Genomic DNA, 22270 nt, shown 5'->3' with positions numbered 1-22270 from the left:
CCTCAAATTGCACCAGAGGAGGTTTAGGCTATTTGGAAAAATTTCTTCACCAAAAAGATTGTTCAGTGTTGGAACAGGCTGCCCAGGGAAGGCATTGAGTCACCATTCCTGGAGGTATTTAAAAGATGTAGTGCTTAGGGCTGTGTTTAGCAGTAGACTTGGAAGTGTTAGGTTAATCACTAGGCAGAACAATACTGAGGTCTTTTCCTGACTAAATGATTCTATGATTTACAGTGAGAGAGTTTATGCAGCTTCCTAAATTCTTATCCATGCCTCTTCAGTTTGGGCATAATTTTCTAGACAGCTCTGAAATCACATGTTTCAGGTCACATTAAAACTGAAGAGACAGTTCCTGCTTTCTACCTCCAATTCACACAAAAGATGAGAGAGAAAAGGTGAAGATAACAGAGAGAAACAGAAAGATATTCAAAATATTAGTGTCATCTGAAACTCAGCTGTGACTGCTTGTTACTTCAGAAGGACTCCTCTTCACCTCTGCTAAAGATGGTCCTTCTTCATGGGTCAAAGCTTATAAACTTACTAAACTTATGTCTCTCTGGATGACATTATCCAGTTACATTTATTGTTGTGCTTTCTCTGTGATACCCTGTGACCTCAGGAACGTGATACACCTCAAGGCACAGGAGAGTACTTAACTTTCCATCAGCTGCACTTCTTTTACAGACCAACTCCATCTTTTTACCCTCATCAGTTCTGGCCACATCCACTTTTAAACTGAAGTTTTCAGAGGACTGCACCCTATCAAAACGCAGTTTTACTACAAAGTTACATGGTATTACTACAAAGTTACATGGTATAAATCTGGTGGCAAAGATCACTGTGAACATACTTTGTTTCTCACATTCTCCCTCTTACTCAAGGTCAAGGACAACACCCTGAACCAGAAAGACCTTTTGTCTCATCCAACACAGCTGGTCCCATATCCTGTGCCCTCACTAACTCACTGTTTCTCCTCCCCCCTCCCCAGAACATTCCTTTTAAAAAAGAAAAACTCCAATGCAAAATCATATCCACACAAGCATTACCAGCTCTACAACAAAGGCTACGGGAACATTTCACTTACCAATATCCTACAGATAAACAAACCTCAAAGAGGCAAAGTACCTTAACATTTGAAAACTGAGGCCTTCGTGTTTTCCTTCAGGCTCCTCCATTATGATTTTAAAAGTGGGAATCAAGAGGCTTCCAGAGAATTAGCAGGGCTTGCTACAGTGAGAAAGCAGGGGCTCTGCATAAATCCAGCCTTGTACCCCAGGCTGCATGTGATAGATGCAAAACTTCTTTATAGCGAGAGCTTCTGTCTCTGCAAAGGAAGCCAAAAGGGCTCCTACACCTTGCCAGCAAACAAAACTCCTGCCTTAGCTGAACTTGGGCTGCTGTGGATGTTTTCCCAGATGTTTTCTTTCATATCTGGAAGATAGTGTTGAATTCTGAGAATTTTCTTTCCAAAGGCTCTAACTCTGAGGCTAATGGACATGAATTGCTGGAGGGGAGGGGAAAAACATGCCATAAACGCGCATTTCTAAGGCTTCTATAAAGGGAAACACGTTATCTAAGCTCAATTAAAAAATTCACAAAGCCCTTTGGATATTTACCCTCTTCCTCTTAGTACTTCAGGAAGTTGGGTGAAAGGTTATGAAGGTTGGTTTCTAAATTCAATAGGTGTATTACCACCATTACAAAGAATTATGCAAACACAACAAGCTAGAATAGAAATATGGTGCAATTACATTCTGCACCAGAGTTACACCAAGGAACTCTCAACAGAACTGTGTGCATGTGGCCCACAGTACCACCCCTGTGACACCAGGTATTATGTGTCAGTTTCTGAGAAAAGCAAACCAGAACATAAAGAGATGAGCATGACAATAATTAAACACATTTTATTATTGTCCACCATTTCTCAGACCATTCTCTCCACTGCATATTCAACTTAAAATATAATGAGAGAATTAAAGCCTATCTGCCTTCTAAAAAGGGTGCTTCACAGGGATTTAATTAGGAAAACATTGTTTTAAAAAAACTTTTTAAAGAATAATGAGCTCAACTGGTTTTTGTATCCACCCGTTCATTTGAAATCATAGGATTTGCACTAAAAAAGTGCTTGTCCATTTAAATTCACCCACTCCTATACAAAACTTCCAATTTCTATGTATCAGAGCCTCAGTAAAAACAACACATTGGAAACAAGAATATTGAAAGTCTAAAGCCATGTGGAAAACAACTCCAAAGTGACTTGAGTTCACAGATTTTTTAAAGGAACACGTGACATTTGACTATTAAGGGTTAACATATCCTTGACTCTTTCATCACAAAATAATACAAGTTGCTGCTTGTTTGTTTCCTCAAATATTGAATATTTTCAAATACTGCTATCTAACCAAAGTATTATGTTTGTGAAGTTAAATAGAGCACTTTAAAAATTAAAGGCATTCATCTGAACAGCTTTACATTTCATTTAATATGAGCAACATTTTGTAGCATTCTCCTGCATGCCTGAACAATCATGTTGCTAGTGTGAAAGGAAGAGATGAAGCAAAGACCTCACCACAGCAAGAACAGTGCTTAGCAAAATTATCTTTATTCATGTGCACTTACTAGGTGAAACTTGAAATAATGTGTGTGGAGTAAACTCACAGACATATCACTTCATTACATACTTATGCTAAGAGCCAAGCTGAATCATTTTGGTTAAGCATTTAGCTACTGGCTGGCCAGTTAATTTTACAGTCAAATTTTGTACAGTCTATTTAGTTTCTCCCATTTTTAAATAACTGCAACCTCCTGGGGAAATTCTCTACTAGACCATCTGCTCGTTTCCAATAAATCCTCCTTTCAGACCTTACACAAATTTCTGAGCTGCCAATCAGAAGTTCTTTGATGTCTGGTGAACAAAACCCCAACTATTCTGAATTAAAACCTGCAGTACAAAGAGATTATTTATCCCCTGGTCAGTAAAACAGCAGCAGCAAGGCAGGTCATTTCTCTGCAGCACACCTCAAGCAACAGATACACTCTTAGTGGATGAGCGCCTTCGGTCCCTCCCTGGTCACAGGACAGCCACGAGCCAGGGGCAGTTCACCTCACATTTTGAGTTTGTTCTTCTCTCTGGACTTTCTGCATCTCCAAGCACCTTGTTTGCCATCATCTCAGCTGGTACTGCCTGGGAACAGCTGATGGATGTTTTCCACATCTAAGCTCAAAGAAGGGTTGAGGGAAGGGAAAACCAACTTGAATGGCAGAAAGTATAATGGGGAAAGATGGCATAAGGAGATATTAAATGCCAGGCAGGGTTTCCTGTCTGTGCATTCCCATAATCACCTTGTGCAAGCACTGCTCTGCTCTTCTCTGGCTTGCGAAACACTGCAGGCTGCGCACATCCATGGACACAGCAGACTCTTCCCAAGCAAACAAGGCTGAAGGGAGTTTCAGCAATCAGGAACACTCTGAACAAGCTAACGGACTTTGATCCAGCAGATGTTTCTCCATGTGCATGTGAATTTAACAGCAGAAAAAAGTGAAGATTTTATAGACGTTTTTAATTAAATTAGCGCCAGTCTCCGAACTGTACCAAGTGTTAACAAACTCCACAGCCACTCTTCTAACCCACGCTTCTATGGAAAAGGAAGAAAGACAGCAGTACCTGTTGGTAGGAGCTGACTTTTGTTGATGCCTGTGTCTAACTCAAATACTGCCACAGTCAATTCACAATGCTGCAAAGCAATTAAGAGCTGCTTACCCAAGTACTGTGGGTGTTACTACTGCAACTATAAAACAAGAGTGGGGTATAACAGTAGGACCTGAAGATTTTTCAAAAAAGCATTAAAAGACTGACTACAGAAAAAAACCAAAACCCACCAACAACCCAAATCCACAAAAACCAATTCAGACGATCAAAAACTGAATGGTTGAGCATGAAATGAAATAGCCAAGCAAGTAAGGGGCATATGGAGCTTGGTAATGCTTTCATTTCCCCTCACATCTACATTTTTGGCTCCTTGTTTTGCTTTTTGGCCTCATAAAATAGACTTGAGTTCAGATCAGTGGGCTGCACACAAGCTCTCCCCAACAAAAACTGCACAGGCAGGAACTAGTTAAGTCACTTTCATAAACATTGGAGAAGTTTAGGAGAAAAAAAGTAAAAATCGGAACTTTGCTATAAAGAGGAACTGTATGAGCTTCCTCAAAAATTTCTCCAAAAAAACCCCCGAAACAAAAATGGGGGAAAAAAGAACACCCAAGAAAGCCTCACCCCAAAAACAACCCATCAGATTCAAAAAATCAGCACAACAGCTAAAACCTACCCAAATATGCAAGAAGAATTCATCAGAATGAATACAACAGGCATAAGGTCAAGGCTCTGCATTAAACAACCCCCAAAATTGTGGTTATAAACCAGAATATCAGACTTAAGTTCTTTCCGTCCTGAGGACTGCATTGAAAACCAGCAAGACTATAAAAACAGATTGATATCTGCCTTCCTTCACTCTGCAATCCAGGCACTTGGGTGTGCCTCAGGTTTACTACAGGTAGGCAGAGAGAAGTCAGTTTAAAAAGGACTTTAACAAAGTACTTCTTGTGTTCCAGTTGGGTACCTCTCCATCATTCTTGGGACAGATGGCATGGGAGCACCAGAGTCTGCCACTGTGCTCCTGGTGAGATATGTGTGAGCAGTGAGACCACAGGGAATGTTTTCTCGAAGAGGATAAACCATGAGAGTACATTTCAGAGGGGGTGAGAGGAAACATACCTGGGTTTTACTGGATGTGGTGCTGGGGGATGGCACTTTTGAAGTAGTTCCTTTAAATAAGCAGTTGTAGCACCAGGGGTAGAGAGAGGTCAAAGAGAAGCCTTTAAGGAATTGCTGGCCTATAGTAGTTATTATTTATCTTCTAGATGTTTACAGGTGGGCTTGTGTTACTGAAGGTAACTGGTGTGACTGAAACTAACCAAGCCATGAAAATATTTAGACCTAGATATCAGAACTCTTGAAGCAAATATTTGTGTCTGGAGATCAAGCACAATCTATCCATGTTCCTGACCGCTCCTGGGGGCAACGTGAGGATTCCTGCCAGTTTGGAAGCAGAGCAGCAGGGCTGGACAGAGGCTAAGACTGGGAGTGCTTTCAGGAGATAAGCAGCTGCCACTAGTCATGCTCAGCATGGAACTGGGTGGACTGGGGGCAGTTCAAAAAGCTCAAAAATCTAGGAACAGCAGCACTGCTCTTTGTTGTATCTACATTCAAGAAGAAACAGAGGTTTATAAATGATAAGGGGAAAACCCCCAAGATTAAACACTCTGAAGGTGATACAGCTGGAACTGAAGCTCTGAGGGGACAACACAGCCCAGACATACAGGTTGTCTCTCTTTCTCCCCACCTGCATTCATGGAAAAGGCTCAGTTTCCCATGGAAACTGGCAGCTCCTATACACTTCAGTCAGCTCATTCTAGTAACAATGAAAATGCATCTTCCAGAACGGCATTAGTTACTCAGGCTCCAAAACACAGAGAACAAACACTGTAAATGAAATTCTCATACCTGGGCACTTTACCCACCCACTCTTGAAATTCCCCCTAACTCCTGCAGAAGAAACATCCCTTTAAGCAGCTGTGCTCAGGATGTGACTGGGAGGAAGTGCTGCCTTACTGCAATCATGCTCACCCCATCTGTTGGGTGGGGCTTTTTTGCCAGTCTGTTGTCTCGTATTAACATTTTCCTAAAGGTCTGTTGTAGCTCAGTAGAACTCCCACCTTTACTATGTCTGATAGAGTGGAGTGTTTCCTTCTATTTCTGTTCTCAAATGTTGCCATCTAAAAATGGAACAAATAATACTGATATAAAACATGTTCAGTGGTGAAGATCTGACTGATGACAGATTTGATGCTGGCCTTATCAAATGAAGACGCTGTTGCTGTTTCCTCAAGACTGGTGCTAAGCCAGGCATCAGGCATCAGTCACTATTTTCAATAACAATATGGAAGGATAATCTCATACTTCTTTTAAGAAGTTGATGCCAATCCATAATTATCACACAATATTACATACAGTACACTTAATTAATGAACACAACTACACACTAGAGAGTGAATTTGACTTGAGAGTTAGAAAAAAAAACCCTGATAGTCTTTTCAGATGAAAATAGCCATAAATACTTCTATGAGTCTGTGAGACCTACAGCAATGATTTTCCAAGGTGCAAATACCAAAGAGTAGGAAGTACAATTATCCTTCAAGGCAATGAGGCACACTGGAAATCTGTCCAAATCCAACTTCGATATAGTCCTCAGTAGGTTATACAAAAATTTAGATATATACCCCATTTCATTACTTTAAAGTCTCTGAAAAGCCTAACTATAAGATGCAAGCTGATTACTAAAAATGTCCTAATGTAAAAAATACACCAAAAATAGTTTCTACACTCCTGGAATCTGGGTATATGAATATCTGTGCTAAACACACCCACTTCCAGTTACCCTGACAGATCTACAACCTGTGTGCAAAGCAGTTGGTGACACAGCCCCAGATTCCTGCCTCCAGGAACACCAGAAATGTTCCCCCCTAAAGAACACAGTGGAAACATGCAGTGCTCATTTAACACAGGGGGGAAGTCAAATGCTGCAGACTCAAGGACAATGCTCTCCCTGACACTAACAGCTACCTGTAGTCCAGGTGCACAAGGAATTAGATGTGGTCTACATTCAAGCAAATGAAAAAATTATAAACAAGCCAATTTTACTCATTTTTATCAACACCAAAGTAGTATTTATTTACAGGAAGAGGACTGGGCTGTAAATAAACTTAAACCTTGACAAATAGGTGATTTTGCTCCTTCTTTTGTTTTTGAGATTTAATTCTTGACTGCTAAAAAATGAAATTCTGAATTTCAGCTACTGACCTCACAGAATACACATATGGACTTGCTTAGTAATAAAAGTATGCTTTAACTTGTGGCTGTCATGCAAATATCTCCGTAAGAAATTTCCTAAAACAGGTGCCATGTCTTTTGCCAGAGAGAAGCATGTTTAGTAGCAGATAAGAGACCATCACCTCTGGGACCAAGAGAAGCTAAATGAATCCCAGAGGTGGATTTTGTTTCTAGATGTGACGACTGTTGACTCAGAAGGCTGGGTTCCTAAGAGCTTAGATTTCAGCAAAGCAAGGAGGAGCAATTTCTGAAGAACAACTTCCCCTGCCCCTGTCAAGAATTCTTCATACGTGGCATAAAGGCCAATTAGTATTAGCTAAGTTCAAAGTGCAAATCTAAGCCTATATATAATTTTGCTGAAGTTTTAACTGTAAACCACTGGGGTGCAGGGTTTAAGGGAAATCAGCAGCTTAAAACTAGACACAGTTTTAAAACTCCCTGAGGTTCAAGCACATTAAGGGTACTACACCACGTCTCCCTGGCAGAATTGTCAGTCCTTGTTCTTCTCTCAAAACAACCCAAAACAAAACACCCTAAAAAACAACCCAAAACCCAACCTACTTTATTTCACCAGGCAAAGAAACACATCTGTCTGAAAGATCAACTCAACAAAGGAATTCATTATGCACCAATGAATAAGGCAAAACATCCTACAGGAGGAAAAAGGCATCTGTACTTCTGGGGTGTCTCATTTACAGACATTACATTTAATAAACAATGAACTTTAAAAATTAGTTTGCAGGAATCTGACAGCCTCACTTGAAAGAAACAGTATATCCAATGGATGATGAAAATCAGTGCACACTACAATCAAGTCTTGACTAATGTCTTTGTGAAGCTGTGATGATTTCAGCAACACAGGAATTTATATACACATACACATCACTGTGGGGTCATGACTGACACACACGTCTCATTAGAAGGCAAACAAACAAGCATGCTTCTGCCAAGGAAGAAAAAAAATATAAACTCCAGAGTCACAAGCTCACATGCAGGGCTCCCTTTATGGAAAGTTCTTGCACATTAACATACACCAGAAACATTAACAGACCTGCAAAACACCACCAAAGCATTCATGACTATCATGTAATTAAACAGCATCAGCACTTCTTTTAGAATACAGCATTTTTTGAAGAAAGACTCTCAGCTTATTTAAGTCAGCTGCTAATAAAAGCCAGACAGATATTCTGTTAATATCGGAGAGGTGGTTTAAAATTCAGGTTAATGCAACAGCTAAAGATTGTAATCATTAACTCTGAGTTTCTGGTCTTGAGACATCAAAGTAAGGAGTTCACATGCAATAAGCAACATCAAAACAGAGATTGTAAACAAATGAGTGATTTTATAAACACAGTTTGCAGTTCAAGCAAACTGCAAAATCTGAAACTGCCAAAGCTTCTTCTCTGAAGAATCACTACCTAAAACTCTGCTGCTGCATCAATTGCTGTTAGTTTTCGTAATGTTTACTGAATTATTAAAAGAAAGAGTTTTCTCCTCTTTTTCCTCAAAGCCCTTTCAGAAAACACTCCCCACACTTTGCCTTTTGTAATTCATCCCCACTCAGCAGCCATCTGCTCCTTTCCTCACACACACATGCTGTACACACTCCAAAACAAACACAATGCAGAATCAAACTGCGTGATCTGACTTTTTTGTTAGGATTGCTCAAGCAGGAGCAGCTCCCTCCCATCCCATCCCCTCCCTCCCACTTCCTGCCTCCTCTCTTCCCCTTCATTGGGGTTTCCTGGGAAGCAGCATGTGCTACCTTCCAAGAGTAGGGCTTGAGAGGACCAACTTCTCATCCTGCACTCAAGCACAGTAAGAGCAGAAGAAATTCAGGAAAGCCACAACATTTTGCACATCCACCACAACCGAGATGGAGCAATACCTTCAGGAGGAAGGCCCCTCTGCTCTCCCACGCCCACCATGTTCCGCAGCAGAGCTTTGGGCCATCAGCACAGGTGTCTGCAAGTCTGGACTCTGGCAAAGCAGACATCTCAAGGGACCTGGTGACAAAGGCTTGCAGCTTCCCAGCTTTTATCCACACACCTGAAGTCCTTTACAAGGCTAGTCAGCAGTGCCAGCCCTCATTCACAGATGGGAGTCAGGATAGCACAAGGGCCCAAAGGATTTGCCCAATACCATCTAGCAGGTAAGACAAAAACAAATCCCAAATTACAGACCTGGCTTAATTCAGGCCTGGCTGCACTCTTTGTGCTTCTTGACAGTTTTCCAGGTACCACACCAAAGGCAAAGTAAGTCATACTCTTGCCAAGAACACATGGGACAGTAGAAGAAAGCCCTTAAGCTGGCAAGGGGCAGGAAGAGTGAAAAGTGTAACTTATTCTGAGAAATGCTTTATGAGCCATTGAAAAACACACCAAGTGAAAACCGAGATTTGAATTGTCAGGAAAGATCTTCACAATTCCCACCGACTCTGAGCCTATGCCTACAAGTACAGCAGGAGAAGTACATTCTGTTTCTCATAGAAGTGATAAAGAATACTCAGACAAAAATCCTTCCCTAGTTAGCCAGTTTCTATACATAGCAAACTGCAAAAAGGAAAAATGCCAAGCTCCACGTTAATGTATGACATAGCTACACATAAACACACAAATCACAGTACAAAAAAAAAAAAAAGGGGGTAAAATTCTCAAAGGATTTAGAGCCTGGCTGCTTAATGAATGATTTAGTTTAATGGGCAAGCAAAACCAAGCACACACACAGAGCCTTACAATGTGTGAGTATTTGGACCAAATTCAGCCACTCAGAGACCTCATTCACAGCTCAAAGTCCAAAAAGTGAATGGAAAAAGTCACGGAGTGCTTCTGTACCTCAAAACCAGCTCTCAAAGTGTCACTCTAGATTCAACAACAAAGCACACACCTTTACCTAGAGAATACTGATCTATGACTACAAATTCCTGCTAATGCATCAGTTGGGGTTTTTTTCCCCAAGTCCTGCTTTTCCAGTAAGACGTGGCTTATCTGAGTCAATATCCCATAGTGCCTTTTCTGTTAGAGGATGCAGGAGACCATTACAAAGGCAGAAGAACTTTATGAAGATGCATCACAATGTGCTTCTCTCACCATAGTTTCATCCAGACAAATTAGGCACTCAGTATCTTCCAGATGACAGCTTTGAGAAGTACCTGATTGTCAGGGACCATCACAGCACCTCTGCTGAGCTCTGCTGAGTATGCAGCAGCCAGTAAGGCTACACAGCCCTCAGACAACAGGAGAAGCAAGCAGAAGGGAGTTTCAGCTCATCAGCTGGAATCAGCAAGTTTAAATCTGACTAGAACACTGATCTGCATCTGTGATAAATGCTGTGTGATCTTTGATGACAACTCAGTTCTGATTCCCAGATTGAGGCTATTGAGAAGAAACAGTACTGTGCCCAAAAATGACTTGCACCAACATCTCATGATCTCTCATTCAATCGCTGATCCCACCCATCCCTGATCTGCTTATGAGATCTGCAGAGATCACAGCACAGGAGGCCACGGTTGGTGCACATTTTTAGAAGAGCAGTGAAAAGCTACTGCTGAGGGAGCTTCACTCACTGGAGTACCACTAACAACTTGCAGTAGACATCAGTCTGCTTCAGTGAGGAAGGCAGAAAGCCCTAAAAAAGACAATGCTATAACATCACAAACCCAGAACAACGCCTCAACCACATGCCAGCATCGTTTCCTTGTTTCCCATCAAATCCTGAGAGCTGTTTGCTTTTGCATGCTTTAGGAAACATTGCTGCCAGCATACTGCCCACCAAACAGGAGAAGGGGGGGTTATAGCTTCTCACACACAATACAGTGACTCTCCCTTAAATCAGGTAAGCATGAAGCTATTCCTAGAGAAGGGTAAGTAAGAAGCTAATGATGGTTATTAATAGACCTTAAAGCTATCAGTTCATCTGAGTTAAATGCAAGGGAAATAATCCCTTTATGACCTTCCTTATTTTACTGGGGAAATGGCCAAAGTTTCATTAAATATTGCTGCTAACTTCAGATTTCAATATTTTAAATGTTGAAAATTACATTAACCTGAATCTACCAGGCTCTGTTATGTATACATATCACTGAGGACACAGACCAGAAATGGTAGGCAAAAGCCTTTTCTCTTAATACTTCTTCAAATTCTATAGGATTTTTGCCACAGTCTTCCACAGGTATTGAGTCTACAATTTGATCTGCCACGAAGCATGCCTAGGTATTATGCATCACTCAGTATGAGAAACTGGATTGTAATGATAAAGGTGGTAAGGATTTCTTGCTGTTCTTCACTTAGTCACAAATCAGTAGTCCAGAAAATTTCCTCTAGTAGCAAAAAAAAAAAAAAAAAAGAAAAAAAAAAAAGAAAAAAACCAAGCCTTAACACGAAATACAAGAGCTACATCTTGACCAGATGTAGAAATGTAGAAGAGAAGAAATAGTATGAGATCTGTACTGTCCAGATTGAGAATTCTTCCTCTGCAGCTCTACTACAAATGTGGACAACTAACCACATCCATAATCACAAAGGACAGCAGAATGTAAAGCATGTTCTGGGGAATAGGAAAAACACTGATTTTTCAGAGACTGATGGACATTCTCTTGCTAGGCACCTTGGTCCCTCATTTTCTGCTGCTATGCTTCTTGAGCTTTTCCCCAAAGGACTTCTTACAGTGCAGGATGTGGGTACCAACAAGCCAAAGGTCTGGTTTGAAACAGTAAAAATGAAAGCAAGACAAAATTTCATCTGCTAGATGACACTCTACATTTATTCACCTTGGCTTTAACCACAGCTTGTTAATAAACAGGGGAGATATGTACACGAGTCTGCTCAATCTATAAAGTGCACACCTGGAAATGCACTTGGTCTGAGAAGTTTGGTACTACAAAGCAAACCTACATATTTATCTGGGAAATAGTACTGTTGGTTTTGATTGTGGTTTGTGGTTTGATTTTGTTCAGATTGTCAAGTGGCTTTGTACAACTCAAATATTTTAAGACCACAGTGTACATGTTTGTTTGAGTTACCTACTGTTCCTGCACAGAAAAAGTAAGACATTTAGTATGCTTAATATATAATAAAGGTAAGGTAAGAAAATCGTGGTACTTGAATCAAATTGGGAAATGTTGCATGTTTTTCTCAAAAACTATTTAATGTTTTTGCAGGCATAAGAACTGTGTCTAGGCCAACCACAACATACAGAAATAACTGTGACCTATGTTGTCTAATGGGAACTTATGTAACTGAAATATGAAAGTATTGAAGTTACACTGACTTTGTACTGAAACACCTTCTTTCTCTGTTTCCTAGTATCAACCTCTTGCACAGTAGATATTACCTAGGGCACAACTACCTGCAACTGCTTAGCAGATCTGCCCAGCACAGCATCATGTTCAGCTGCATTGCTGCTCTCTGTCTTGGAGTTGCTATCTCAACAGAAAACAGGCATTTTGAAACTAAAATCTGATTAAAAATATGCCAAGGATAATATTATTACACTTATAAACTATATTCTTTAAATATGAGCAAAACTCAGTCTTACCCAGTAGGTCTTGACTGCATCCAAGAGTTAACAGGGACTCTGACTATAAAGTATCCTTGAATATCCTGATGCAATATGAAAATTTAACTGGATTGGTCAAAGTCTGCACATTAACAACTTGATTGCCCTCCAGCTCATTGTAAGATCCACCAGGATCTTAACACCAGAAGCAGGAGTGAGGAAGGGAGTATAAGAGCCAGGCTCATGTGCACAGGAGCAGAGCTCCAGCTGTTCCAGATGTGGTTTTGGCAGAACACAGGACACCTGAAGATGAGTGAATACACTGATGGAGATAGGAAAGACAAGACTTGGGAAACACAGTGTTTCCAATTTAGCCTAATCTATTGCTTGCATAGTCTCACTTCCTCTTTAATGTTGCACATATTTAAACAAGCATTCTGTTCTGTTTCTAATGTGCTAAGGCTTGAAAATATAACAGCAACCCAGAAAGGGGAACAATAACCAATATTTCAACTAGTTATCATGAAGGAAACACAGGGGATATTTGTTAACACCAAAGTCACTGTGTTGGAAATGAAGAACATATTTAGAAGGAGAGCTGGGACTCTCACTTCTGGCCCCACTGCATGGTTAGAGGCACAAGTTTTTCTGTTCTGCCTCCTAATCTCCACCGCCCCAGCGCAGGGGAGTAAATTCACAGCACTGCCCTGCCTTTGACAAGGAACTGTTTCACTCTCAGCACACACAGTGACTGTATGGGAGGGCACCAAAGGGAGGAAACAGCAGAGCCCTCTTACCCAGGGAGCTGCCCAGACAGTAACTACATGCAACAGATTCCAGCAGACTCCTGAGACAAGGTGCTGTATGGATTAAGAGCATCTCCTCTGTGATAGTAACTTCTTGCCTAGTTCTGGCAACCAAAGGTTGCAGTGTGCCAGCCTAATTAATTACTAGTTTAAAAATTGGAGGGGCTGGAGAATCCATTTTAAGATGTTACTATGGAAAAGATTCAAAAAAGCCAGTATTAGGACAGTTTATTTCTCCTGGTGACTTTGACAGGTGCAATCTGGACAGCTGTCAGGTGAGATGGGCAGTCAGGGCAAATTAACCCAACAAATCAGAAATTACTCTTTTACCCTACTCAAAGCTAGTGTTGGTGAATCCCTTTCTGTAACATGACAGTGCCTTTCTAGTCCTTTATGCATAAGTTACACCCTGTCTGTAAAGAGCAACACTCTTGGTCTCCTCAGAGTTAACCACTGCTGAGCAGTCCTCACAGCAAGCCCTGCAGCTGCACCATAAATGTGAATGTTCTCCTGACATCATTTTATGTTAAAGCTAAAAAACCACAAAGAGGTTTCTGTGGAACTGACAGATAATGTAAGATCAATGCAGTACAGTGTACACTAAAGCACAATGCACATTAAGGTTTTTTTGGGCTGGATCAGACACAGCCCAGATAAATAAGGTTGACATGTGAAGACTAGACATAGTCTACTCTTCTTCATGTGCTATTACAAACTCTTAAGTAGTGTATTGATTGGATTTTACTGGACTTATAATCAGTAGATACTACAGATATTTTTGCATTAGCACCACAGCAAGACTTCAGATTGATTCCACTCACAGACATATTCCCAAATTAAGAATACAAATCATATTCCATAAAACAGTACAGTATGTATACATATGAGAGTATAGAGCCTTCCTTGTGACATTCTAGCTACTTTCAAATACAACACAGCTACTACACGTTACCAAGAGCAAAGGAAAACAGGATGCATGGCTACCCTGTGTGAATGTGAACTTCTATATGTATATATAATACACATATGTATATGTATATAATAATTTAATTTTTCTTGAACTACACCTGTAACAGCTTCTACAATAACGTGTTAGAGCCATCATCCAAATCCCTATCTGCCTTGAATTCTTATGCAAAATATATGGCTGTAGCTTGCATTTTGCAGAAGTTATTCAACAACAATCTCTAGAATTTTGCAGCCAGCTACTTTAAAATAGCAAACACAAGAATAAGAAGGTAATTTGGTAGCATTTGTCCTCACTAAGAGCAGCAGTAATGCAAGGAGTTGAGGCTTTGGAACAGAATCAGGTCTGATTTGGTAACCTCTATCATTTCATACTTAGATAACTTCCTGTGAAAATCAAGCACATCTGACAGTACCTGTTCCTCTTTTTCTTTGGTCTTGCTCCTGGAGACTCTGGAAGAGGTAACATCCTGAGCTGGAATGACAGAGATTTGATGCAGTGGCATGTTCATCACACCGCCTTGTTTGGTCCTGTCATTTACAGGAAGGAGGCTCGAACGCAGTGCTCATTCCGTGCCATTGTAAGGCCTTGCAACTAAAAAATAAAAGTGTTAGATGATGTTAAAGTAGCTTGAAATGCAATAATTCCTAAACCAAAGCTATGCCATCCAGCAGACCAAGACACATGTCGTATTTTCTCTGGATTTTGGTGCACTTGCTAGGTGAGAAGAGACACAGAAATTTCAAAGAATTTTAACTGGACAGATCAGAGCACAATTATTGCAAAATGGACAAATAAATTCTCAACCAGTTCTGAAAATGTTCTGAGAGCAGAGCTAGAGGCCAGGGATCATGCTTGAGTTTGCTTGGATAGGGAGAAGGAAGAAAAGCAGCTCTGCAAGCTGAGCGTGCTGCCTGGAGGTGCAGAGAACAAAGCTGATACAGGTGAGTTTCCTAAACTGCCAACCCCCCATACTGGATCAAATTGCCTCAGGAGTCATCCTGAAACAAAGTGAATGCTGTAGCTTTGGCTAGGAACAGGCAACAGCCCACACTTGGCTCTTGTCATTCATATAAACCTGTACTAGTGTCAGTTCAAAGATGCACCACATGAGCTGTTCCTTTCCTAAGACTATTAGAGATTAATATAATCAAAATCCCTCACTAGGGATTGTGAATTCACTGGATGGACTACACACACTTTATCCTTCTTTTACTAATATAACAGAAGCATTACACATAGGAAAGACAGTGATAGACATAAATTAGCCAAAACTGGCAATGCTAATCTGAAAGGCAGGCATAATAAACCATACCTTTTATTAGATTAGTGAAGTTACATGAAATAAAAAGCTTTTCGAAACATGTAATATCATTGAGTTTATTTGGAATGTAACCTGCCACAAATGAGACACAATCAATTGTGTTTAAAGAACAGATTAGAAGGGAATTAACACAGCAGGGACTATATTAAACAAGGCAACTGAATGATGCACTGTTCTTCTGTTTCCACACCACACCAACTTTTTGAATCTGAAAAAGCAGAAAACAGTGACTAGATGAATGCCCTATGTATTATGTTGTTTAATAATTCGGAAGTAATACAGCTCAGCGCTTAGCACATAAACTTAACTTACACAGCACACATTTTTATTCAACATTTAACTGGAAGTTTTAGAACCAGACAATTCAGCATCTTTTGTGTAATCAAAAACCTAGAAAGCTTGGCCCATTTCCACTAGACTCCACAGGAATAATGCAGTTGTGTAAAATGAAAACAGAATCAACTACTTTGACTGGTTTTGATAAAAAATAGAAAAAAAGAATTGTAAGTTCCAAGGCACTTTATATGGAGAACGATAGTTCACTATCCTCTTTTCACTGAGGGGGAAGGAATTATCAAAGGTGGTAAAGCAAATAATGAACAAAACCAAAAATGCATGCAAGGCCTGCTGCATCCCAGTCACACACTCCATCTGCTGCGTGATGCTGTTTGCCTGTGGAGCGCTCAGCCAAGTTCAAGAGCTTTACTGACACGTGGACAGGATTTGTATTACTCCCACAGAGGCCAAGACAGAGCATCAGAAAGCACAAATGAGAGCTTTAAAGGCGACGCCTCCGTAACTTTCAGGCATCACTTTAAAAGTAAAATATAACAGTATGCATAAATTAGCACAAGGATACTTCCTTACTGGAGGACAAATGGAAACATGAGATTTACCAGCATTATTAAATCCCAGCATAAGGAGAAGATAGAGAATCTCCTCAGATCCTCCCCACACCTGCTTAGTTACATCCCCTGAACCAGCCAAGCCAGAGGGAATATAAACATGGGCTGAGATGGGATTATCAAACCACAATCAACAAGGCAGAAAGGGAAGGTATTTTCCCAAGAAAACACGGAGAAAGGAAATCTAGAGAATATTAAGCTTCAATGAAAATATGCCAGGTAATATGTTCTGTACTACTGCCAGTGATAACAGCAAAAGTGTCCCCCCTTGAAAAAGGTTCTGGGCTTGCAGGCAAGGACACGTTATGACTAAAAAGAGAACAAGGAAAATTATTGGAAAACACAGTGAACCCTCTCTGATGATGGCAAACAAGTCAAACCAGTTTTTTTGCAGGTACTTCAAGGACAACATGTGTTAGAATTTTTTGAAAGAGCTCAAACAGCAGATATAATCCAACTCCGTATTCAAAGATGATGTGAAACAGCCCTCCTCTGGTAAAGAAGCTTGGCAGACACTCTAATAAAGCCTGCCTTTGTTCAAGGGTGGCTTAGAGAAAGCTGTAAGCTAAACCCAGATGCCACCCTGTCGCATCTCCAATCTGCTGGGTCCCTAATAATGCACACAACTCAAACTCTGTCTGTATCAACCTAAAGCACTTTAACTCCACAGTGCTAATTAAAGGATAAAGGTACGTGAATGAACAGACCATCTGCAGTACTGAGTACAAACAGACAAGGATGCCAGACAAGCAATGTCACTCAAAGCAAGTTATGACAAGCTCCACAGGACATTTCACAGCTAAATTAATTCCATGTTCTGCCTGATTCAAAGGTGAGAAGTTGGGCACCTGCAAAGTGGGATCCAAGCTTGAAGCACATCAAATTGGGGGCCTGCCAAAAAGGAAGAAATGCTAAGGCAAGGAGACTGCTCCTAGCTAGTCTCCTCTTTTCAGGATTCCAGTTAGATGTTTAGGTCATACCTCACACAAAATGAGAATTCCTCATTACTACAGCATCTCCATCCAACAGCAGAGTACACTTGCCCAGGAAGTGGCAAGGTAAGGGCTCAGCTTCCTCCCTCACTGTGTTTTATTTGGTTCATAACTTCCTGCAAAACTGGCTGAGGCACATGGGAATACCAAGACAGAGGAAAGCTTGAAGCTCAGCTTTACTCTTATCTATAGCCACACTGGTTCCTAAAAGATGGACTCCAGCAACACTGCCATTGCAGAGACTCTTCAGAAACAAATGCCATTTCAAAAGAGGTCAAAATCCTGGCTGCAGAGTTCCCAGATGATCTTAACTCAGTGAAGCTAAGATTTCACCCACTCAGGTACTCCAGTTTTGCTTTCAGCAGATCACTGATGTTCACATAATGCAAACACAGAAGTACCATCCACTGCTGTGACAATCCTGCCATGGAATAGATCAATCTGTAGACTGCAGGACACCTTCCAGATACAGCTGAAAATTCTGCTCCAAGACCTTGTGGACTGCTGTCATGCAATCCGGTCTTCTGAAACTTCCCCTCTATGCAGCACAAAACCTGACCAACCCACAAAGGAATGGAAACTCCCTGAAAAAATTTGACTGTTGCTAGATGATGTAACATCTTCATCAGCTGGCTTACTTTCTCATAATAAGACTTGAAATAATCTATTAATGCAGATCTGGAATCTGTTTTTCTGCTGGAGGTCTTGATGTGAAATCTCAAAGCTCTAATTAAAAAGTCCTTTGGTTTCATGTTTTTGTTGTTGTTCTGAAGGTAACTGAAGCCCTCATCCACTGACTTCAGCAAATTCCTGTGTGCATCTTAAATTTCCTAGCCACTTTGACATTTCAGATAGATATAGCTTATACCTACTTTCTGTACACTACATTTTCCATATTTGCAAGTATTTCCAATCCTATCAGTTTGTGTTGGCTCCAGTTTAAAGCTTTTATTTATTTCATTTTGAGCTTGTTCAGACTCTTCCCCTACTAATGTATCTTACGTAATCCTCTTCTAGAGATGACAGATGTGCATTTTCAAAAAGAGGATCCTGCATCTGTGTTTCATTTTAGTTTACTGTAGCTTAATCAATACTCTGTTAACAGCATTATTTAAGAGATGTTATCAAGCCTCATGCACTTCACATGCATTTGTTAACTTGACAAACAAATCTAATCAAGAGAGCTTAAGGAAGAGGAACTAACACTTCCTTTCCCGCAGTACCTTTCACATTTCACTTCTAATGTTGTACTAACCCTGAAAAGAACCCTTGTATTCAGACCAGGCAGATATAATTCTGGATTATTGCTATTTAGAGCTCTGAGTCTGCCCATATATCTTGCACTGTTTACTAGCTTAGCTGTAACTTTACCCTCTATTATCTCAGTTCCTCCTCTACCTGCTAGTGTCCCAAAACTAATCAGCTTCAAGGCCTAAAGTTCTCATATATTTTTAAATCATGTTATTGAGAAGTTGAAATCAAAAGAAAGGCTTAGAAAGGGGACAAGAGATTCTTCTACAAGTTCCCCATCTCTTTGAAAGCTTCTCAATATTCAGCAATATACATCCATAGACAACACACAACCTACAGTGAAACAGAAGTATCTGCCAGCTCTGGCTAACTCCTCTCAAAATAAGAATATAATTATTTTTACAAACATAATACAACTAGACAAGCAAGCAGTTAAACTACAGTCTCAGTAAATAATGGTCCCATAGCTCTTAGCAACCCCTTACCATGATTTCAATGGAAGCTGAACAGGATCTGGACCTCTGAAAAACAAGTTCCTTCGGAACTGTTCCCTTCAAATCAAATCAGCTGATAAATGCAATTATGAACTAGCTTGGTAGCATTCAGGAAAATAAATGTCACTTCCCTCTGTTGCACAATAATACAGTCATTACAGTTTTTCTCCCCTGAGAAACAAAGAAATTACTTTGGTCTGCTTCTGCTACTAATAGCAATTTAGCTGCATCAGAAGCATCACTGATCATTCCTGATGTCTTGTGGAAGAAACAAAGCACCAGGTGCTCCACACACAACTGGGGCAGTAAGCTCCTGCTACAGATGCAAAACTTCTTTAGCATCAGTGGTCTCCCGGTGCACAGACATTTTTAAGTAACTCCCCTTTGTGTATTTTTTGATGAAACAGACCATAATATCATCAGTAATAATCCCTGGGACAGTCTCTAACTACAACAAGCAAAAACAAAAAAGAAGTAAAGCACGAATTTTGTTCTCTGCTTTGGAAAGTCCTAATGGTGGAGGCTGGGGAGAGGTCACAGCCAAGGCTTCTCTTTTCTCAGCCAGCAAGTTCCTCTACCTGTTCCACTGAATTCCCAAGTCTATTTGCATAAGGGGGTGCCATTCACTATTTTGTCTCAAAAATCACCATTTCTCCTCACCCCTTCACATTAAAGAAATCTTCCTGTCCTGATGTGCTTCTGAACAGAGCAAGTGTAGCACATGAACCACACTCACAGCAAGTTGTGAGTCCTTACAGCTTTGCTGCAAGCAGGACATTACATCCCAGCCTCTTTGGGGCTTGCCTTAGAGCTTTTAGCCATGATCCCACCAACTCCCAGAATGAGCAGAGACTGGCTTCCTGAGAAATTAATGTTCCTCTCCAGAAGAGGCATTTTTCCCTCCAATTTGGCACTGAAGCCAGCCTGCAGATCAAAAAATCAGGATGTCTTAATCACACAACTTGAAATTTTTCTAAAAGATACAGATGAAGACTTGTTTTGTTATAATACTCATTGTCAGAGAAGAATATGCCACAGTATTTTGCTCATTCCTACAGTTTTTGAGAAAAGCTGCCTTTTCTTCTTCACTGCATGTCCAAAGGTAATGCACAGCAGTGACCTACATGGATTCCATCACAGTGTGAACACAGATTTGGGACTGTGTTCCCAGGACTGCTGCAGCTGGTCGACTGCACTTGCAGATCATCCTGCAATCAGCACTGAAGGGTCCACAGTACAGCTACTGAGCACAAAAAACACTCCCTCACCCCTACTCATGAGCAAAAGCCAAAACCCACAAAACTATGACAGGCCTCAGAAAGACAACAAGTGATGTCAAGGACAAGGCACCACTCCTGATCTCCAGAACAACTGCAAATCTACTGGGAAAAAAGCCCACACGATCATAATGGTTTGGCTAAGTGCTCCATGTGACAATTGATATTTTTTAAAAGAAGATTATAATCCAATGGAAGAAGAGACGTACTAATACATGTATAGACCAGAAAGAGAAATTTGCACCAATTACTTTCAGGTAAATTTCTAGTCTAGTACACAAGTCCACATGATACAATGTAACACCTATAAATAATTTATGGTACCTTCCCATTCTCTATTATAATCCTTTTGGGTTCACAAAACTCTAAATCAGTTCTGAAATCCAAGGAAAAACTGCTCTGTATTTTTATCTTCAAAATTAATAAAGATTATTTAAAAATACATACACTTACGCTGAAGACAACAAAAGCCTGGGTTTCTCAAACAGTGTAAATATTTACAATGCAAGACAGTGATGAAACAACAATCTCATAATTGTTCAGTGAAGACATTGCTCACATTCTATATTGTACAGAGATAACAACAATGCATTTTCAGGAAAATTCTGTGCTACATCACTTATTTTCCATTACATCAGAGATGAACAGTTGTAAAAGCTATTTACGAACAACAGGCACCTAATCAACATTCTTCACTATTGTTTAACTGCTACCAGGCAAAACGTTCCTCATAAAGCAGAGTAAAAAGAATATACTATTGATTGTATGATTCTGTGTTTTGAATAAACGTGAAATCATTCCTTCTTTGTCTTTTGGTGAGTAAGAAATTTCAAAGCTTTGCACACAAGAATGTATTTCTTTTGAATGATTTATGAGGTAACTATTTATAGGTTTAAGTTACAACACGTTTTTGCTCTGGAAGCGTAATAAAATCTAGATTTCTGGATCACTATGACAAACCTTTAAACTCTGAAGAAACATCTATAAACCACATTCTTTAGGACTTGCCCAAAGCAACCGGAGAGCCTAAAACCAGGGTCTTCAGAAGTTCAAATGTAGAGTAAAAAGACCAATGTACCAAGCATCCTGTACCTGATTCTTCTGCTAACTTGCAAGACACCAATGAGTTTGATTTCAATCATAAATTCCCACATTTTAAAGTAACCTCATTTCTGATGCCAAACTCACTACCAGAAGTCATTTACTATCCCCCAAATTTAAAAATGCTAATTTTATTTTAAATATAAGGAAATACCATGAGTCATTAAAGTATAACAGACTTTAGTGAAATTTTTTTATTGGGAAACATACTTAGGCACAGTATGTTACCTTAAAGGCTTTTATATTTGCAGTTTTTCCATTCTGATAGCTTCCCTCTGTATTTGCCACGTCCAAGAACATACCCCACGCAAAAGGCAATGTGGGAAGGACCAACGCTGTGACCTGCATGAGAACCTGTCCTCCAGGCAGAAGAACATGCTGGGGGAGTGGAGACCACAGCTGCACTGACATTGCTGCCCATCTTTATTCCAAGTATCACCAACACAGAGTAATGCTCACTGGCTGTGGTTCAAGAAGGCAAGTCATTGGAGTTGTTTGGTTTAGCACTTCTGTGTGTTGGAAGTATAGCAGTACTTCCATTTCCCACCACACAGGTAGCTTTTGTGGGGTGGTGTTGTTCATTACCACGGCAGTGTACAGTACCGGCACAACCAAGAGCACAGACTGAAGTGCTACAGTAAGACAAGTAACAGCACTACATGTCTGAGTAACTTTCAGTTTCACACCTACATTGTCACCAAAAATTGCCAG

At 40.3% G+C, this 22270-nt stretch overlaps 1 protein-coding gene across 3 annotated transcripts in view; it reads right to left on the bottom strand.

The window, feature by feature from the left end:
• Positions 1-22270, bottom strand: part of MARCHF8 (membrane associated ring-CH-type finger 8) — an 84269-nt gene that overhangs the window by 49371 nt on the left and 12628 nt on the right. For all 3 annotated transcript variants that reach the window (XM_063405736.1, XM_063405739.1, XM_063405737.1), the window contains one exon: positions 14631-14809. In XM_063405736.1, the coding sequence (XP_063261806.1) occupies positions 14631-14726 (96 nt within the window). In that variant the 5' untranslated portion in view covers positions 14727-14809. The remainder of the gene's footprint in view (positions 1-14630; positions 14810-22270) is intronic.

This window comes from Prinia subflava, chromosome 9, assembly GCF_021018805.1.
Source record: "Prinia subflava isolate CZ2003 ecotype Zambia chromosome 9, Cam_Psub_1.2, whole genome shotgun sequence".
NCBI classification, from domain to species: Eukaryota; Metazoa; Chordata; class Aves; order Passeriformes; family Cisticolidae; genus Prinia; species Prinia subflava.
Note: the sequence above shows the minus strand (reverse complement) of the source record. Positions and strands in the feature narration are given on the sequence as shown.